Source organism: Limanda limanda, chromosome 4 (assembly GCF_963576545.1).
Source record: "Limanda limanda chromosome 4, fLimLim1.1, whole genome shotgun sequence".
Taxonomy (NCBI): domain Eukaryota; kingdom Metazoa; phylum Chordata; class Actinopteri; order Pleuronectiformes; family Pleuronectidae; genus Limanda; species Limanda limanda.
The window spans coordinates 10080830-10100713 of record NC_083639.1 but is presented as its reverse complement, the minus strand read 5'-3'; the positions used below and the strand labels follow the sequence as shown (position 1 = coordinate 10100713).

General features: G+C 41.4%; 1 protein-coding gene across 2 annotated transcripts; it reads right to left on the bottom strand.

Annotated features, from left to right (window-relative positions):
* Positions 1-226: 226 nt before the first annotated feature.
* gata2b (GATA binding protein 2b) lies at positions 227-6710 on the bottom strand. Of its 2 annotated transcripts, none has more exons than XM_061070342.1 (5): positions 6485-6710; positions 5391-5981; positions 3702-3847; positions 1360-1485; positions 227-511 (listed from the first exon to the last, which is right to left on the bottom strand). In XM_061070342.1, the coding sequence occupies exons 1-5, from the start codon at positions 6708-6710 to the stop codon at positions 227-229; spliced, it is 1374 nt and encodes a 457-aa protein (XP_060926325.1). The 2 variants fall into 2 exon arrangements, with proteins under 2 accessions (XP_060926325.1, XP_060926326.1); XM_061070343.1 differs by having other exon boundaries at positions 1360-1443.
* Between the last annotated feature and the right edge of the window lie 13174 nt (positions 6711-19884).

Below are 19884 nucleotides of genomic sequence, written 5' to 3'. Positions count from 1 at the left end.
ATAGGTACCTAGATAGATAAGAAGTAAAAAGGTCCTCTCCTCCCATGATACATCTTTTCTCCGACATACCAGTGGCATAACCAATCAGGAGACAGTCAAGATGTAGACGCACCAACCATATGTCAAACATTGTCCTCCCTGTCCTCTGGTGAGACCCTCATACCCCCTTCATCAAACTGTTTCAGGTTCTCAAAGTAGCTCGAAGCTAAGCCCCGTCTTCGCCTCCTCAGCCCATGGCCGTCACCATGTTTGAGTGGTGCGGGTGGCCAAATGAAGGGTGTATCGGGGTGGGTGTAGGGAGCATGTGTCCATGGTGGCTGAAATGTGGCAAGTGGCCCATGGACATGTGTCCGGCCAGAGAGGAGGCGCTGAACGGGGAGCCCTTGTCGTGCAGGCATTTGGTAAACTCCTCGTAGCTGTCTCCACACCGCTTGTTCTTTTTGGATTTGTTGGACATTTTCCGGTTGCGTGTCTGTATCCCCTCCTTCTTCATGGTCATAGGCCGGTTCACCTGTGTGCAGAGGGGAAAAGTGATGAGATTAGTGATGTGATCAAACCCACAAGTTATGAATTTCATGAACTAGCAGTCAAATACATTTTCAAATATGAATCATGATAGTTATTTTGTTAAGTTTACAATATTCCATGCACCTGTTATTGTCAACATATTTTTTGAATAGACCAAAACACATTCATTCATCCCCCAATATCCTATTACCCTATCCAATGTGTGGCCCTATTCACACTGGTTCCTACTGAGAATGTAAATCTTTGAAAACAGCTTCCTCAAAGCTCAACAACCGTAACTCAAATAGGAGTTCAGTGTTTATGGTTCTCTGAGCATTGACAGCAGCAGGACTGTGAATGTGCAAATGACTTCAAATAAACCACAGTCACACGTCAACAAGTGCAACAATGTGGCAGCTATATCAGACCTTTAAACAGACAGCACGTTAACACTGGAATTAGTTAATTGTTGGTTTTGGTGATTTCATGGGATTTGTTAAAAATAGGAAAAATAAACAACAGGACCAGACTTATCCATCGCAATATACATTTTTAGCTTGTTAAAATTTATCCTTGAGGCTTAATTTTTTGGAGTCTGGACTTGTGGCAGTCCCACTTATCAGCAGTCCAACCTTTATGACTCTCAGGGGATTACGCCTGCTAGGGAAACAATAAAGCACAAAGACAGAAAACCCCAACGAGTCCAACAGAGCCCGAGAGTAAAACAATCCTCACTCTCTTCTTCCTCTTCTCCTTTCTCTTGCTTTTTCTCTCTCATGCCACTTATCCTTCTACAATCAGTCCAACCTGCCTGCCTATTCCTGTGAGGGAGAACGTCGGCCGAAGACTTACGTTATGCAGTTTGTAGTAGAGGCCGCAGGCGTTGCACACAGGGTCGCCATTTGCATTGCGCCGCCAGAGTGTGGTGGTGGTCGTCTGACAGTTAGCACAGCAGGTGCCTGCTCGTCTGGCAGCGGACTGTGGAGAAAATGAAGACTGAGTTTAATGAGAGGTCAACAGCACAAGCAGACACAGCGAAGGCAAGTTGGAGAATGCATTTAACTTAAAGAATATAGTTCAGTATGGGCATTAGGGCCACAACTAACTATTATAAAGTAAGTCAAATTGGAAATGTTAAAGATAGGTGTCCATAGTCCATTGTGTTGTTTTGTCTGGCTGTCAGTAAAGATTATTGTATTTTATTTTACACACACACACACACACACACGCGCACACACGCACACACGCACACACGCACACACGCACACACACACACACACACACACACACACACAAACACATTTCAGGCTTCTATTATCTATCTATATCTACCTTTCTATCTATCTATCTATCTATGTATCTACAATATACAGCGCAACTTTGCATTGTTTTAAATACCATGTTTATACACAATGTTTATTTGAATTGAATTTAAATGCCATAATGGTCACATGGATTTCAGTCACTGAATTTAGTTTTCTAAAATTCACAAATCGAACCTCTAATGCCTAAACTGATGAGGGAGCAGCTTCATCTCAGTTCTGGTACATTTTTCACGCCTGAATAAAATAAATTATATATACTGAATATATACTTTTAACGAGCCGTATTTCCAATATAAATATAGTGATATCATGAGCGAGTTGTTGCTAGTCAGGCACTCCTCAGCCTCCATAACTTCTCTCAGTGGCCTGTGTCTCGCTGCTCGGTGCGTTTCTCGGTCAGCAGCGGAGCAGCTTGACCACCACAGCCCGGGCGGGGAGTGTGTAGTCAGGAGGCCGCAGGAGGAAGCAGGCTGCCCGCCCCGCTGCTCTATCTGGACCGGTCAGGCATCCGGAGAGGAAGCTGGTGGAGGGCTGCTGCCACTGTGGAGCTCTGCAGCGAGCCCCGGCCCAGCAATACGGAAACCAGGCCTGATATACGGCCGCATATGCATTTATAACCTGGACTAAAAGGCACTGAAATAAACACTGCGGCAGCCTATAGACTATTGTGTGAACCAGGCTTCATAATAAGAGCAGAAACTAAATATGTAGAGCAAGTCCCGCTTTTACATCTCTTGTCCCGTGTCTGTCTCAAACCATCCCGTCATACTGGTGTAGGTTCTTCAAAATAAAAGCTTTTAAACACAGTTCCATCACTACCAGGTTTAAAAGTGTAGCAGCTCACTGTCGTTCATTGTTAATTAGGCCTCTACTGATTTAATGAGCAGCGTCTGTTTACTCTGCAAATACTGTCTTCATCCCACAGCTGCCTCCTGCTGCAAACACAAATGATGCACAGTGTTGCATGGATGCATTCAGGCTGCAGAGACCTTCCTTTTAAATTGATATCTCTGGAATCTAGGAATAAAATATTATAAAATATATCACAGCTGCTGCTGAAACAAAATTAATCTTGTAGTTGAATTACAGGTATAAAGGATTTGTTGTATTCTTGTTTTCCGGCTTCAAAGCATTTTCCTAAATTAGATCAAATATTTCAGATGTACTTTAATTGGTGTGTAATTTTTGAAGTCTCCTTTAATCGTGCAGCTGGATGAGTGTGACATGAAGTTGTATCTGGGCAACACTGATGTTTGAAGCAGGGCATGGTGGGGATTATTTGCCTTGAGTCATTTCCAAATTTGCTTGATACACATTAGTGTCCATTGAAAATTGTGAATCTTAAAAAAAGTCAACTTAAGGACTACAGCTTAGTGACGATGAATTTTCACAAAACTTTCACATGGTTTGTTCATAAACAGGAGATATTTCTCAACCACCAAAAGGGAACAGCAATCTCTCAGTGCGTTTGAAGTTTTCAAAAATCACCAAATTTTGAGGCACATGTTTTTCACTAGACAGGTTCTCTTCTTCCCTTGTGTGTCAAAAAAAACAGCCCTCACTTAAACACCTCACACAACAACTTTCCCTATGAGTTGAAGGTGATGGTGCTTCGGCCCTGCTATCAGTGACAGCATCAGAAGTAGCAGTGATAATGATAACAGAAACAACACAGATAGTCCCACTCTGCTAACGGCCTGAGCTGAAAGAGCACGAGGTGAGCCACAAATACAATGCCCGGAAACTGATTGGGAAAATATAACTTTCCTGGCATTGTACGCACCCCCCCACCCTCTCTCCCCCTCCACCTTTTTTTTTTAATTTACTGCCACATCCAACATTCACACATGCACAACAAGTGAAACTCACCAGCCTGCGTTTGGGTTTGATGAGTGGTCTGTTCTGGCCGTTCATCTTGTGGTACAGCCCGCAGGCGTTGCACAGGTAGTGTCCAGTGCTGTCACGTCTCCACAGAGGCGTGGAGGTGGCTCCACAGTTTACACACTCACGGCCCTCTGGAGAGAAAACACACATAGGACATTTTTTTAATAAGCATTACTAACAAGGAGTTACATTTAATCATCATATATGTCGTCACCAATTTTGATTTTATCAGCAGCTTTGACAAGAATTGATTTGTTCTTGTACACAGTGTGCATGTACAATTTCTTTAGATCACAGCATGTACTTCTGCTTTTATACCACGTACCTAAGCATCTGCGTGTGCTGGAAATTGAATTGACTCCTTTAGTTTGCATAAGAGAGTTTGCTTTACCATCTGCAGTAAGTTCTCTGTGCCTTCACCCTCCATTTCTTATGCCTATTTTCTTTTCAAAGAATGTTAACAGAATAAAACAGCCTGAGGATGCATATGCACATCAGCAGGGCTATACATTCCCTCTTTATAAAATAGATTAGTAGAATTAAGTCAATTTTATATTTGTTTGAAAGTTAACAAAACACATTGTGCAGTCAGTTAAGATGTCAGCTCATAATTCATTCAAAGACTTGTTATTTAAACTGAGGTCAGGTTACCCACCATGCTAATACGCTAGTTAAACATGATCGGGTTAGAAGGTGGAAGCCTCCTGGTCTGTAATCAAATAACAATCAGGCCAATGTAGTCTTCTGTAACAGAGAAGCGACTGTAGCCTATAAACTGAGGTTTTGGCTCAGAGCACCTGAGGATCTTCCTTTCACACCTCTGGGCTGGATCCAGCTCAGTGTTGGTGCTGCAGCCACATGACACGTTTAATCACAGAGTCACGGTTAACAAAAGAAGATTATCACAGTCTCTGTGATTGAGAACAGGGCAGGGCAGGCTTAGGCCTATGACTGCTACTTATATTTTTTATTCAATTATTTTTTCCATATTTCAATTTCCTAATATACATAAAGCTGGTTTGCTAAAATCACAAAACATCGCAATAGGCTGGATTTAATATAATTTACAGAATATCACAAAAATAAATAAATAAATCTGGCATTACAACATTGCCAATGGTATAAATTAAATGACTTTAACGTGGCTTTTTTTTTAATTTATAGAGGATTTAATAAAACAGGAGATCATCTTTCAGACTGCACTTATCAAAAATCTTTTATTTCATTCAACTGATATAAAGTATTTTATTTTCTTTGATAATCAAAACAGCTCATGAGGCTTTGTGTGAGAATAATCTTGTATATTTGCTTGACATAACATCACTAAACGACTTGGATTTTAATGGGCGTTTTATTTGTTTATGTTTGGGTCTGTTCATATGTAATGAGATCTGATACTAATCCTTTTACAGGCACATTACACAATGACTTTAAACAATGCCTGTAAAAACAGAGCAAACCGATATAAAGCTGCACTCAAAAAAGGATAATCTCTTATATAATGTGTCACGGGAGATTTTTTTAAAGTGTGTATTCCTTTGCTACCTTCTTTTGAGTGTTATTTTAGTTACCACTGACTGAAGAAGATGGAAAGAGTAAAGACAGTCTCTGTATAAGATGTGTTTGATTGGATTTTGGTGCTGATGGTCAGTGTGGTGTTTGCAGTGGACTCACCGGTGCAGGAACGGGCCTTGCCCTTGTTTTTGTGCATGAAGCCAGACGATGCTCCCAGCAGGCTGCCCGGGTGGAACAGGCTGCCGCCGTACTCGTGTGCCGCCGGTAGAGAGTAGGTGGGGTACGTGGGGATGGGATGGTGGGTGGAGGGCGTCTGGGCGCCCATGGAGGCCAGGCTGCTCCTCAGCGGACTGGAGCCCTCCATCTTCATCCCCTCCGCCAGCGACACCTGGTATTTGATAGAGTCCTTCTCGTCCATCCTGGTGAGCGACGAGGGGGACACGGCCCCCGGGTCCGGAGACACGTCCTTCGGCGGCGTGGGGGGGAAGGCGTACAGGTGCGGGCTGCCGTGGGACGGCGGCGTTAACGACGGCGCGGAGACCGTGTTGGAGTTGCTGCTGCACGGGTAGACCGCGGAGAGGCCGCCGGGGGACGCGGAGCCCGGGTGGTGCAGGCTGGGCTTGCTGAAGGGACTGACCGCCCAGGCGTTGTGGTGGTGGGCGGACAGGGCTGCTTTGCCCCCGTCCAGCCATGAGATCCCCGGGCTGTGGATGAGATGAGGCCGGCAGACCTGAGTGCCCGTCAGGCGAGCTGTGAAATCAGGAAACAGAAGAGTGTCTATTACGCACAGAGATGACAGACTCTTTTATCAGTGGGTTTCTGTGGCTTGATGGTGGATGCAGACATAACTAAATAACAAGACTTGTTGATTCACTGGATTCAATCGGTTATAAATAAAGTTAAAAAAAAACATTAAATTCAAAGTTGCGTTTACCATTTTGTTTGACATTTTAACATCTGAAATATATGACTGAAATAGCCTGCATAAAATTGTAATGTTAAAAAAAATGTAATCACCACAAAAAGATAAACTTCATCACACACAGATTATTCACAATTCTAATAGAAACCTGTCACATGTTTGGCGTTTCATTTAAAAGAAATGCTAAATATAAATTCATGATTTGATGGTGTTTTATTTTGGTAAATGAAATATTTTACCACTCATATTTTAGTAGCTAGGTGATTTTTAGTCTTAGGTGTGTTTTAATGTATTATTAAAGAGGCACTCCTGCGTAATGGCTGCGTCTTACCGTGCGCTTGGCTGTAGGACACCCTGGCCCGGGCGGAGTTGTGGTAGTACGGGTTCCCCTGCGAGTCCAGGTGATTAAAGAAAACATCCACCTCGTCCGGGGGCAGCAGCTGCGCCGTGGGCTCCATGTAGTTGTGACCCAGGCCGGGGTGGTGGGAGTCCGGGTGTTGTCCGTTCAGCACGGCGTGATGGTGCATCCAGCGCGGCTGCTCGGCCGTCACATCCATGGCTGTGTGTGTGTGTGTGTGTGCGTGTGTGTGTGTGTGTGTGTGGGGGGGGGGTCTGTGTGTGTGTGTGTGTGTGTGCGTGCTGCGATTTAGAGAGTCAAATAATGTCCAGGGCGAGGACACAGGTTTGAAATTAGTCCTTTATGAGATCTTCACCGTGTCCATTCACAGCAGATGACTAATGCTTTGTGTTGTTCTCTCCTCGGAGTTAAATCCCTCTCTGGTCCAGGACATGGAGTCGAGTTTGACACTGGAAACCTTCAATAAGCAAATATCACATGTTAATATTTGAAAGGCACAAGTGTTGATGGTGTTATGAAGCTTGCTCTCTGTTTGTAAGCATCACAATACAAACACACACACACACACACACACACACACACACACACACACACACACACACACACACACTACTGAGGTTGTACATGGTGCAATGCAACTTCATAATAATAATAATAATAAATAAAAAAACATTTCCACCCACAACATTTACGCACACACTCCAATACGGACAGGCTTGGTGTCTAGAAGACAAACATGTCGTACCTCTTTGTCTGTTGTTGTTTCATCCACAGGATCCGACCAGCTCACTCCTCCGTGGAGAACTCGGTGTCTGTGTCGGGGCTGCAGGTTCCTCTCCGGCTGTCTGTGGTGGCTGTCTGTCGGCGTAAAGTAAACTCCGTCCACTGGGACTGAGAGCAACACGTCTGACTGAGGCTGAGTGCGGCTGACAGCGCGGGGCCAAGCTTGTCAAGCCCGTGGGAGGAGTCTCCAATAAAGCTTTGACTCAGCCAATTGCACAGCACCTCTACAAAAACCTCACAACACCCCCCAAACTCCAGCCACCAGCACATTGCTAACACAGAGAGTTCATGTAAAAATCCTATTATAAGTCTGGGCTGCTAAATAATATTATATAATAATCATATATCATATTATAAGCCCAGACTTATAATATGATTTTTATTTGGCATTTGATGTGACTTTGATGTGACTAATGTTTCATCAGGAAAACAATAAATCCATGTGTTATGTCACTATTATTTTATGATCGTCCATTTTACTTGTGTCTTTAATTATTGCTGGTAAGAAAATGTGATGATACTCTCCAACAGCAGAGGTATGTCTCGATAATGGTTTTATTCTTGCAGCATCTTTTGGGTTTTAATTTGTATAAACAACACAACTTATCACAACACTCCAGTTAATCTGAAGTCTTTAGGTATCGTTTTAATATCGGGGAAATAAAGGTGACATTTTTTTTTAAGAACTCTATAGTTTCCCCCATGTAAGTGATTTGTGATCGTTTCTGATAATGATTCTATGGATTTAGTGTTTTCTATAGGTGTATTACTTGACATGGAAAAGAAGAAAATATAGTTATTGTTTCATTATTTATTACACATTTTATGTCTCTCTCTCTCCCTTCCTCCCTCCCTCCCTCCCTCCCTCCATCTCTCCCTCCCTCCTCGCGCACATGATTGACAGACAATAATTGGAGAGGGAGCGCGTGCTGCCCCGGCCAGCCAACACTGCCGCCTGCTTGACGCCGCTTCCTGACGTCATGTGCATCTTGGAGAAGAAGAAGAGGGAAAAAAGGAAAAAGATTCAGGACATGAACTTTTTCTAGGCGAACACACACACACGCACACACACACACACACACACACACAGACGGGGGTTGCCTGCAGTCTGCTGCTGCGGTCCCAGCGGATGAACTCGAGGAAGGACACTGCAACTGATATTTACACTGCGGCCACATTAATAATACATCAAGTACATCATCCAGAGCGACTGTGATTTCCAAGAGCAGGTCCACTATCACTGCACGACACGCGACTGGCAAAGTGGATTAACTACATAGATTAGATTAGAGAACTATATATATATTATTTCTTTTTGCAGAATCACACCAACAAGTTTTATTTGCTTGTAATGAAGTTAACTAATCAAGTAAAACAGTGTTTCCATGGAGAAACTCTGTTCTATTTTTCTCTATGAATGAATTGTCTAAGAACATCATGTGAGTGGGGTTTGTGTGAAACTTTTTAGTTAGAGTTTGGATGCAACAGATCCAGAGATTCAGATTTGTGTCGTTTTTCATCTCTCTGCATGTTGGTCACTTGCATCGAGCCATCTAAAAATAAAAGGTTATTAATTTCCAAAAGATTGCTATTTCACACATTAGCATTTATATAGTCCACAATGATTTCTACTATCTAACCAATTACAATGGGGCCACTAATTATGAGACACACTTAATGTGATCTCATTTAAAACCCGAAAAACTAGGATTTAAAACCACAAATTCCTGCACCTGCTGCTCTGTGCACATTGAATTCAGACAAACCCATTTTCAATTGATTATCTCTATCTATCTATCTATCTATCTATCTATCTATCTATCTATCTATCTATCTATCTATCTATCTATCTATCTATCTATCTATCTATCTATCTATCTATCTATCTATCTATCTATCTATCTATCTATCTATCTATCTATCTATCTATCTATCTATCTATCTATCTATCTATCTATCTATCTATCTATCTATCTATCTATCTATCTATCTATCTATCTATCTATCTATCTATCTATCTATCTATCTATCTATCTATCTATTTATCTATCTATCTATTTATCTATCTATCTTTCTTTGATTCAAAAAATATTGTTGTATTTTTTGTTGTTGTTGTAGCTGTAACATGTAGCACGACTAAAGTGATTTAAGATAACAGTAACTTTACATATGACTCGTGCACAACAGTGTAGATGAATCTGGGCCAGTTTGATTAAGGCTTTACCATAAAGAGCTGAGTGTGATTATTAAACCTCTCGTGTCCCTGCATGAGGAGGAAATCCAGGGTACAGTGGTGCAGAGAGCAGATCGCACCGGGGGGACAAGTGTTGCAGTATTAGAGCTCATCAGCATGATAATGTGGAAATACACATGCTTTGAGTGTGAGCCCTTTTGATCTGGCGTGGCGATAAAACCTTATCGTCGAAGAACATCCACTTCCATTTTAGGATTTGACATTAATTCAATCCGCTTTTTTCCCCTCCTTCTTTTTCTATCTCTTTTTTGTAGTCTGCTGCTCTTTCTCTCACTGGAGCCCCGGAGAAAGAGAGGTCGCACCTCTAAGAATCTCATTATATATAAGGAGCACCATGTGAAAAAGAAGAGGCTCCAACAATAAAGATAAAAAAAAACTGAATGTCACTATAGTAATAATATAGTTGTAGTATACTAGTATAGTATTAATATAGCCATGCAAAAAAATGACAACAGGCAAGTATACGCTAATAATATGTATTATTGTTAGTTTAATAAAGAAAACCTCTAATAATAATCATAATAATTGCATTCATCCTCTAGTTTAGTATTATAGCCTTTAGTTTATTAGAATTGGTTCATTAACAAAAGCTCCATGATGATGATGATGATGATAAGAAGAAGAAGAACAACAACAATAATAATTATACACATTTACAAATTTGTATTTGTTTTGGGGGTAATTTTGTTTGTATAAGTATTATCTGTAATTTATTTACACGTGTTATTTTAATTTATTTACAAGTAGCCTATTATTTATTTATTTATAGTTTTATTTCTCTAATCTTTATTTCTCTGATCTTTTGTTTTCTTTCTATTTATTTACATCACGTGACCCTGTTGTATACAAACATAATTATTTTCTGCACTTTTAGAGCACGTCACATTGTGTTCAGTCGCAGCTTTAAAGAGGGAGAGGGAGGAATCCAATGCAGGATCCCCGGCTCCCACTGATTATAACCCATCCCGGGGTAATTTCTCACCGGTGCTGGCTAATCTTTGTTCTTTGTGAAGATAATAAATAGCCTAATCGTTATCAGCGAGCTGCTGGAGGTGTCGCGGAGAATGGGGCTGATCGGCCCGGGGAAATAGGCTCCAAAGTGCCGCGGAATAAATGCCATTTCTTATCTCCCTCCACCAGATAATCGCCGCCTTTTCAAACCCCGCACAACACACGCATCTAATGCGGGGAATGCATCATGTGCTGGGAGCAGATCAGTGAGAATGATTGATAGATTGATGGATAGATATGTGGAGGTGGAGGATGGAGGGGTAGCGTGGTGTTGGCTATTATTTACAAGTTTAATGTTCTGCATGTGCGAAGTCTTTATTCTGTGTATTTAGGCAGCATTATGCACACTCGCCCTTTTTTCGCCCTGATTTTTGAGGTTATCTGAAGGAGCCATCTGAGGTTCCGGTTCTTTGTTGGGATCTTATTTCTTTCATGTTGGATTTGACTGGATAAGAGTTAAACAGACTCAGCCGCTTCACGCAGGGAAACAGAGAGAGATGTGAATATATATATTTATATCTGTTTTCATCTGCTGCACATTTAGCCTGAAATGAGCCACGTGTACAGATGCGACACGAACTGGTTCCACACGGGCCTGCTTAGATTTACTGGAGAAATGAAACTCAAGCTGTTGGATTTTGTTTTCTTATTTAATTTTCTTATCTTGATTTCAATCCTTAAAAAATGTAATTACAATCTTGGATAGTTCTGCTTGAGAGCGCTGAAGGTAATTTGATTAATCCTATACGTGTTGTTATGAGTCACATGCTATATAGGCTTAGTGTACCATAAACATCAGCATAAGAGTTAGAGATATATAGCTTATATAACTAATATATAACTAACTAATATATAACTAATTTCATAATTTCACTTGAACACCTACAAACCAGATTTTGAAGAGTGAAAACAAGAAATCTGTTTTACATTTATTCCATTTTGGTTTGTCCAAACAATAGATTGAAAAGTAATAATTAAAAATAAAATATAAAGTAATCTCCATCTCAAAAGCTGTAGTTCCATGTAATGTATAGAATAGTAATATAAAATAAAACCTTTTCCAAGTATAAGCACAGAGAACAGAGGAGAATCGTTTTTGTATATATATATATATGTGTGTGTGTGTGTGTGTGTGTGTGTGAGGGGGGGGTGGGGGGGTGACCAGTAATGGCAGAAAAGGTATTTTTCCAATATACACAAACTGGATTCTTAATAACTTGGCAGCTGCAGCAGCCCTCGGTGCTGCTGATGGTCTCCAGGGTAACACAGATAACAGCGCAGTCATTTTCCATATCTTACAGTCTATTATATTCAAGGATTAGTTCTCCTTCCCCGAAAAGGTCAAACATAAAGTCAAGCCAGCCAGGAGTGCTCCTCCTCCTTCTCCTCCTCCTCCTCCTCCTCCGTCTCCTCCTCATCCACCTTCCTCCTACACTGACAGAGCATTTCCCATTTTTCCCATTATCTATTAAAACCAGTGTGATGACCTTTGCTGACACGATGCTTTGATAGATGCAAACCTCCCCACAGCAGACAACAGACGTCCCTGCATCGCCTTTAATATTCTCATGTGGACCTCTGTGTGCGACTTCAACATTGATTTCCTCTGGTGTTATCTCCTCTGCTGAGTATTCGCTGTGTTTGTATTATCCATCTAAAATCATATCATCTCTTTTGTCCGCCATGACCCAAATATTGCTTTCTCTTGACTCAAGACACAAAACAAAGATAAGATGATACAGAGTCACATCAGTAGCACATGTAGGGATGTACTGTACCTCAGGCCGCGGTGCATTTCGAATAATTTAAGAGAGTCAGGGATTGTCAGAGGCCTCATTCACAAAATATCCTATAAGGTCAAGTGTAGCCTCTTACTGCTTGATTTAGGAGACACATGTCAGCCCTTCAGTAACTTTAAGATTCGTTTTACACTTCAAGGTAAATTCACAAAGCACTTAAGTTAAACAGAAGTTAGAGGTGACTGCTTCTCAGTCACTGAGACCTGCTTGTAGAGATTCGTAGATTCTCTATTAAAGCTCATCACATCAGTGTTTTGAAGAAAGATCCAACAATAATTAACTCATTAAAAGCTATATTTTTATTGTAGATTACATTATATTCAAACAAAACGTTTAATCTAATTCAATTTTCATTTGATTTAATTATTTTTTAAATATTTTTTCATTTACTTTATTTTTATTTAGATTAACTAATCCACAACTTTTTATTCAGTTTAATATATGTCTTGATTTAACTCAATTCAACCTTTTTTATTTAAATGTGATTTAATCTATATTTTAACCAATTCTGAAAAATTCAAAATGCAATTCAAACCGAAGTCAATTTCTGTTTGGATTTCATTTAATTTTAATTTTAATCTTTAATTTCCACTTTTCATTCGACGATATTTAATTTAAACTAACACAATCTCGATTTTTTTTTTACCTTTTGCTCCATTTAGGACCACTGAGGTTGAAGCGAGAAACGTTGTTGGATGTTGGAATAAACAGACGGAGAGCGACACCTGGTGGAGGAGAGCTGGTCTCTTCGTTCGTCTTCATCCCTTTTAAGTATGTTAATTTCTGTATTATAATGTATTATTATTTCTGGAAATAACACAGGATAAGATCTTATTGATTCACCAATTGAATAATTAGATGACACATCTATGCATGAATCATTTTAATTTCAAATAAATAATAGAATATATATTCCTCCAAAATGTGCCCTTCCACATTATATGTCCTTAATTTCCTCTGTTGTGTTTGATGCTAATACTTTGTACTTGTACCAAAGCAAGATTTAAAATACATGACTTTTATTATGAAAGGTCAAATTATACAGGACAAATTCATGTTTATAGCATCAGCTTCCTGTTACAGGTGGTTTACACACATCTCCCTGGAGTTGTCTTGATCTCTACTTTCCCAGTGTATCGTCTGGACAAGACTTTTTCAGCCATTAGAGGTCAAAGGTTCATTATCTGACTTCCTGTCTGGAGAGCAGCAGGAAGTGAAAGTTTACATGTTGTCACTGACAAGCTGTCCATCAAACTCTGTAACACTGGAGCTGTCCAGGGAGTTTCAGAATTTCAAACCCCGCCACCACAAACTGCTTTTATTTAGTCTTTGCTTGAAGCTCCAGTTCCTGTGTGTGCAAGTGTGTGTGCAGGTCTGCACTGAATTTCATGACATGAATTTCAATAGTTGTTCAGACATTTCAGTCAGGATAAAAGTGTTGGACTGACTGACTGACATTCATCACTGGATGGCCCCAAGCTTATTAAGAGTAAAAAAAAAATGAGCTGAGATAGATAATGTCTCTTATTTATCTCAGTGTTTCTGTCTGTCAGTCAGGAAGTTTCATCCGTGTGTCACAGAGGAAACTGAGTGACAGCGATGACCCCGACCTCCAGACACATTCACACCTCAGATTGTAAAGAGTTTATAATACAAAATCTGTGTGCTTCATAGTGTTCTGTATGTTAGAGTGTGTACCTATAGGTGTGTGCACATTTTGTGTCATGTTTTGTGTGTCTCTCTGCTCAATCTGTGTCTGATCCCCAGTGAGTGTGGATGTTTGAATACCCTGCTGCTTTACGTAGGCTGATCCTGCCACACACACACACACACACACACACACACACATACACACACACACACACACAAAACAGCATCCCATTCGTAGAGGAATTGTGTGTGTGTCTGTTTTGTCGCTCTGCCACAACTCTCTGCAGGTGCAAGACAGAGGAGAAGAGAAACACAGCTGACCATCAGTCTGCTTTACCACATCCTCTGTACTCCACCCTCACATGCATGAAAAACACACTCTTCTCTCCTCATGTTTCATAACTGTATTTACTGTGTCTTTGGGTTAATTAATTGTCAAAACATCTCCTTGTATTTTCTGTGGATTACTATGAGCTGCTTCTGGCCTCCGGCTGGTTTCTTTCATATGTGGGTAGGTATTATCAGTTTAGATAATTCTTTTTATTTGAGAAATTCCTTTCCTATCGCTATCAGACTGACAGCGTGGTGGATTAGAGCGGAAACAGTCAACAGCAGAGACGCTGATGTGACTGTTAACTCTCCTCATTGTAAAGTCAATCAAACGACAAAGAGGCAGGAAAATGCCAAAGAAAAACCACAAACAAAACCACCACAAAGTAATGCAACTGAAACAATTACAACTTCAAAGTCACAAAAAGGACCACACTACAGGGAGACTCAAAACTGCTACAAAGAGACACAAAGCTACAGTAAGAAATGCAGCCACATAATTTTCACTGGCGGCAGCACCGTTACAAGATGCAGGACGGTTCCCAATTCGAATCCTGGTTCTTTCTGGGTGGAGTTTGGATGTTCCCTGTATGTTTTCTCCACAGCTAACCAGACATTGTTGTAATTTTAACAGAACCACAACACCTACGTGATTATGAAACGAGCTGGAAGGGCGCTCAGAGGCCACACACCCATCCACCTGTTAATCCATAGCTAGTCCAAAACGCAATGGGTTCTCCTTTGGGTGATGATGACCTCCTTGGCTGAGGTAATAAATGGCATCGTTAGAAAATATAGACTTGATGCACTGTTTATTGTTAGAAAATATAAAAAATATACTTTCATTTAAACTGTAATGCATTTGATATATTCGGAATCTACAAAATAGATGGAAATTCGGGGTTAAAAACCTTTTATCTTTAGTTCTTTATCATATTGAAGGCTTCAGTTTTTACAGAGAAATGTTGTGGCTGCAGTGAGCCTGTAGTCATTTCCCTTGGCCTTCTCTTCACCGTCCTCACCTCAGATGTGAAAGGTCATTCAGGGTCACGCCTGTAATGTTGCTGTTGCACCAGTGTGCAGTCTGATTTGATGTCTAACTTTAGGTAACCCGTACAGGAGCTGCCAGAGGAGGATATCAGCTGTAATAGATTCTATAGATTCAATAGAATGAGAATAAATTCATTCAGGGTCACACACAGCACAGCCCCGGGTACTTCCTCCCCCCTCCCTGTGAAACCTCCGCCATCTTGTGCAGGTTTAGAAATGATGAGAGATGGAGCGAGGTCTGCCACATGGCCTCTGTGTCCTCCCTCCCCTCCTCCCCCCAGCTCCTCACCACATCAGGATACACTTGTTCTTGGTGAATTCCGGTTTCAAACGGAACGCTGCGTCTGCTCTGCTTTTCTGCATGACCAGTATTAAGAGCAGGCACAGGCTGTCTCTCAGTGGCCCTGCGGTCAGGCAGGGGGAGCCTCCAACGGCCCGTTACACTTGCACACCTTTAAAACCATCACCCCCTCGGCTTCCTCCCCCTGGGCCTTCCTCACCCCTGACAGTCCCCCAGTTCACGGCCTTATCACCATCAGAGCAGATTAATGAATGAAAGGTTCTTTCTACTGCAAACCGCTGAGTTCATCACGTCCTCTCGCCTTTTTCACCCTGTCACATGATCAAATCATTTTCTAATGCTGACACACCACTGTTGAGCCTCACATGTTGTTTGTTAAAATCCCACTTTAAAACTTTATTTTAATATTATAAACACAATCTTTAAAATGTCTCAAACTGTTCTCACTGTAGACGGTTTCTGCTCTTTGACCTCTAACCTCAACAGCTGTGCCCCTAGTTTGACACACTGTAATCCATTGTCTTTTTGTTTAAGGTTTATTGATTTGACATTAAGTAAATTAAACCCGTCATGTTTTCAGTGGCTCCTTGATATGGTTTGAAAGAAAGTGCACATATCAGGGTTGGACATCACAGCCACCAACAGAAATCACATTGTACTGAAACATAGAGGCTTTAATACACAGACGTATGACATCATCCACACAGCAGGTTTAAACTCTGTGTTTGACCCATTTATTGTCTCGGACTGTTTATTTTCACATAGAACACAATATCTATTGTTCGGTCACTTCTATACCTTTTTTTACTGGACTTTTTTGTTTGAGACTGAATCAAAGTTTCTCATGAGGAAGGAAGAGCCTGCAAGGAAAAGTTTCCTCTTTGCTAAACAACATTGCCCCCTGCTGTTAATCAGATAAATCTCTGGGCCACAGTTTCATTTGTTCTAAGAAGCTTTGAGCAGCAAACTTGTGCAGTTCGATAAAATCCTGCTCTGTACTTAATGTGTTTTACACGAGTCAGTTTGTATCGCAGCTAAATCCGGAACTTATACTTATACTAAAATGACAGTAGAGTCTCACTCTGCATCCACACCTGATACTGTCCCTATATACCCAGACTCAGACTGATTAATTGAGCAGCATAGCTAATCATAATTTAAAAAGATGGATGGATAATGCCAGAGTAGATTATTTAAAAAAATTGGTTTCAGTTGCCATATGGAGACCTGCTCACACACACACATATAGACAGATCATCCTAAATCTTGATGGAGGGATGAAATACGGCTCAGGGAAGAAGCCATTGAATGTCGGTGAAGATCTGGATCAGTTCATAAGGCGTTATTCAACATGTTCCTGGATTTCTCAAAGAATGTATTTTGATGACAAAAGAATCAGACATACGTAGGGTCTGATATTTAATTAAATTGTGGTTTCATAAAGGGCCTTGTTGGAGGTATGGACTTCTATGAACTGTGTAAATCTGTACGAACTATGTTTCTGTGATTATCATAACCTTACAAACCGGATAAGACAAGTGTGTCTCCGAGGGTGAAGAGGTTGCTGGCATGTTCATGTCTATATGCGGATCCGCACAGTTTTATGATGCAAATATATGTAGGATCATGTTTTCAATCCTGTGGCATGCCGAAATAAATGACAGAGGGCTCAGAGGAACCTCCCTCCGAGGAGCCCTCACTGGGCTCCTCCGAGGGATGTGCACAGCTAACTGCTGGCCAGGCTGGGGCTTCCGGCCCTGGGGCAGCAGCATCTACCGGTACCCCTCACACCCTGAAGCAGTCCCACTATCACCCACTCCAGACACTGTGCCAGGATACTGTGGTGACACAACCCTGAGCCTCTGTTCCTCCCTTGTCAACAAGACTGATGGAAGCAGTGAGGAGGAGGAGGAGAGGAGAGAAGAAGAGGACACGACGACTAATTGATATTTAAAGAGACAAAAGTTCAGAGTTTGAAGAACATTCTGGGAGATAATGTGATAATGAGGACGTGAATTAAAGATAATGAATTAGAGAATCAGTGAAAATAAAGGAAGAGGCAGGAACAGAGTCAAAAGTGATTTATTTCAGTTATCAGTGATAACATAAGGTGAAAATCTTCTTCTAGGCATTTGAAAGGTTGATTATACAAATCACTTCCGTATCTCTCAAAGACAAAACCTTTATATGGACCAAAAGGACCTTTGCCAGGATCTAGATTAAAGTTATATTCAGGTTTATGCCAGCTGAGGACAACTGGTGAGAAAACTAAAAACAGATACCATCAGCTAAGTCGAAGCTTTATACTCAGCCTCGCCAATATGATCAGTAGCCACCAGGGGGCAGAATATGGAGCCTTTCACCTTTTAACCTTGTGTTGTTTTCCCCAGCAATACAACAAAACACACACAAGGACACACATTCAAAATCAAAAGGGAAAGCTGATATGTATAATAGCATATATGGGTGACTGATCTTGATTACTTTTGGTTGTGTGTGTGTGTGTGTGTGTGTGTGTGTGTTTTTGTGTTCGGTGTGTGTGTGTGTGAACAGGGAAAGGGGTAAAAGGAGATTGTGGTTGCATAACAATAATTAAGGCGGCACCATCAAACGGCCATTTTATTCCAAAATTGTTTCAATGAAGTCAAGCAAATCATGCACCTCTGTGTGCTGACAGAAGCCCTTCAGTCTCCTGTGTGATTGTTTGTGTGTGTGTGTGTGTATGTGTGTGTGTGTGTGTGTGTGTGTGTGTGTGTGTGTGTGTGTGTGTGTGTGTGTGCATGCACATGAATACAGGCATGTCAAAGTGTGTGTATAAGTGGTGTATGTGAAATACCGTAGCTGCTCGAGAGTCTGTTCACTGTGTGTGTGTGTCTGTGTGTTTAGGCCACTGGTTAATATTAGAAACAGTGCTTGTTGGAGCGACTGACAGCGTATGATGTACACTGCTAAAATAGGTGCAGCCGTTTACACACACACACAAACAGACACACACACAACCACCACCTTTGAGTCAACCTCAGCACTCACACACCAACACTAAACTTCCAAAATGCCTTTGTGAAGCCGGAGGGAGCTCTCTGCAGGACGCCAATGTGAAAAAGCAGGGAAGGCTGTGTGTGTGTTTCTGTCTGTGTGTGTGTGTCTGACTTGATAGTAGTGGGCGGAGGGTGGGTACCAGGAGTAAATGATAATAGGATGAACCTCGCAGGGGTCAGCATCAGTGTGTCTGAGCAACAGTGTGTCTCAGCATCTGTGTGTCTCAGCTCCTGGGAAAGTGGTGGGGTGAGATACATGGTTTCTCCCAAACTGGGCTTCTCTCTGTTGACTGTCAAACCATGAGCCCCCCCCCCCCCCCCCCTGTCTGTTGCATGAATGAAACAGTGAGGGAACAGTGTATCACCCCCCCTGTCAGTCTCCCTCTGCAGCATCACAATGACCTATTGACTTCAGGAAGTTAATAACCCTAACTAAAATACATTGACTTGGCAGGTGGTAGCATAAACACATTGCATAATCCATGCATTTACATAAATATGTTTTATTTTCTTTATTGAGCTGTTTGTGCCTGTGCAGCATTGCAATAAATTCATCCTCTATAAGTAAAATCGGTAAATGTAGAACAACAACAGTAACAGCTACAGTTATTTCAACATATAGTTCTTTGTTTCTCTGACAAGGTGTTATCACAGACTGTTCTAAAAGATGGACGACATGTCTCCACTTCCTCCCGCTGTCCAGAAATATATTTCCAAAATATCCCAGATACAAACGCTGCCATCTTGCACATGTGGAGCAGTAGCGATCAGGGACTGGCCAGTCGAGTTCCCACCAATCCATACGTTAGACCAATCGTGAGTTAGTCTCAGCTGTCAATCATAAGGTTTCAAACCCCCCCCCCCCCCCCCATTTTTATATCATTTAATAACTCTAGCACTTTAACAATCATCCATGTGATAGGAACTACTTAAAATGACAGAAAACTTATTTGAGAAACATTTGTTTGTCTTTTTAGTTTGGTCGATGGTGGTGGGGTTTATGACCTCTACTGCAGCCAACCACCAGGTGGCGATTGAGACACTTTGGCGTCACGTTGGGGGAGAAGTCATATCGTCCATCTTTATGTACAGCCTATGGAGTAGCCCCATAATTAACAGTAGTGTAATGTAATGAGGGGTTGAGCCTCAAACTGTCT

Coding starts and splice junctions, on each gene's coding strand:
- gata2b (XM_061070342.1), bottom strand. CDS start 6,710: ATGGATGTGACGGCCGAGCAGCCGCGCTGGATGCACCATCACGCCGTG. Junction 3,848..5,390: donor CAAGGCCCGTTCCTGCACCG/GTGAGTCCACTG, acceptor TTTTCTCTCCAG/AGGGCCGTGAGTGTGTAAAC. Junction 1,486..3,701: donor TCAAACCCAAACGCAGGCTG/GTGAGTTTCACT, acceptor TTTTCTCCACAG/TCCGCTGCCAGACGAGCAGG.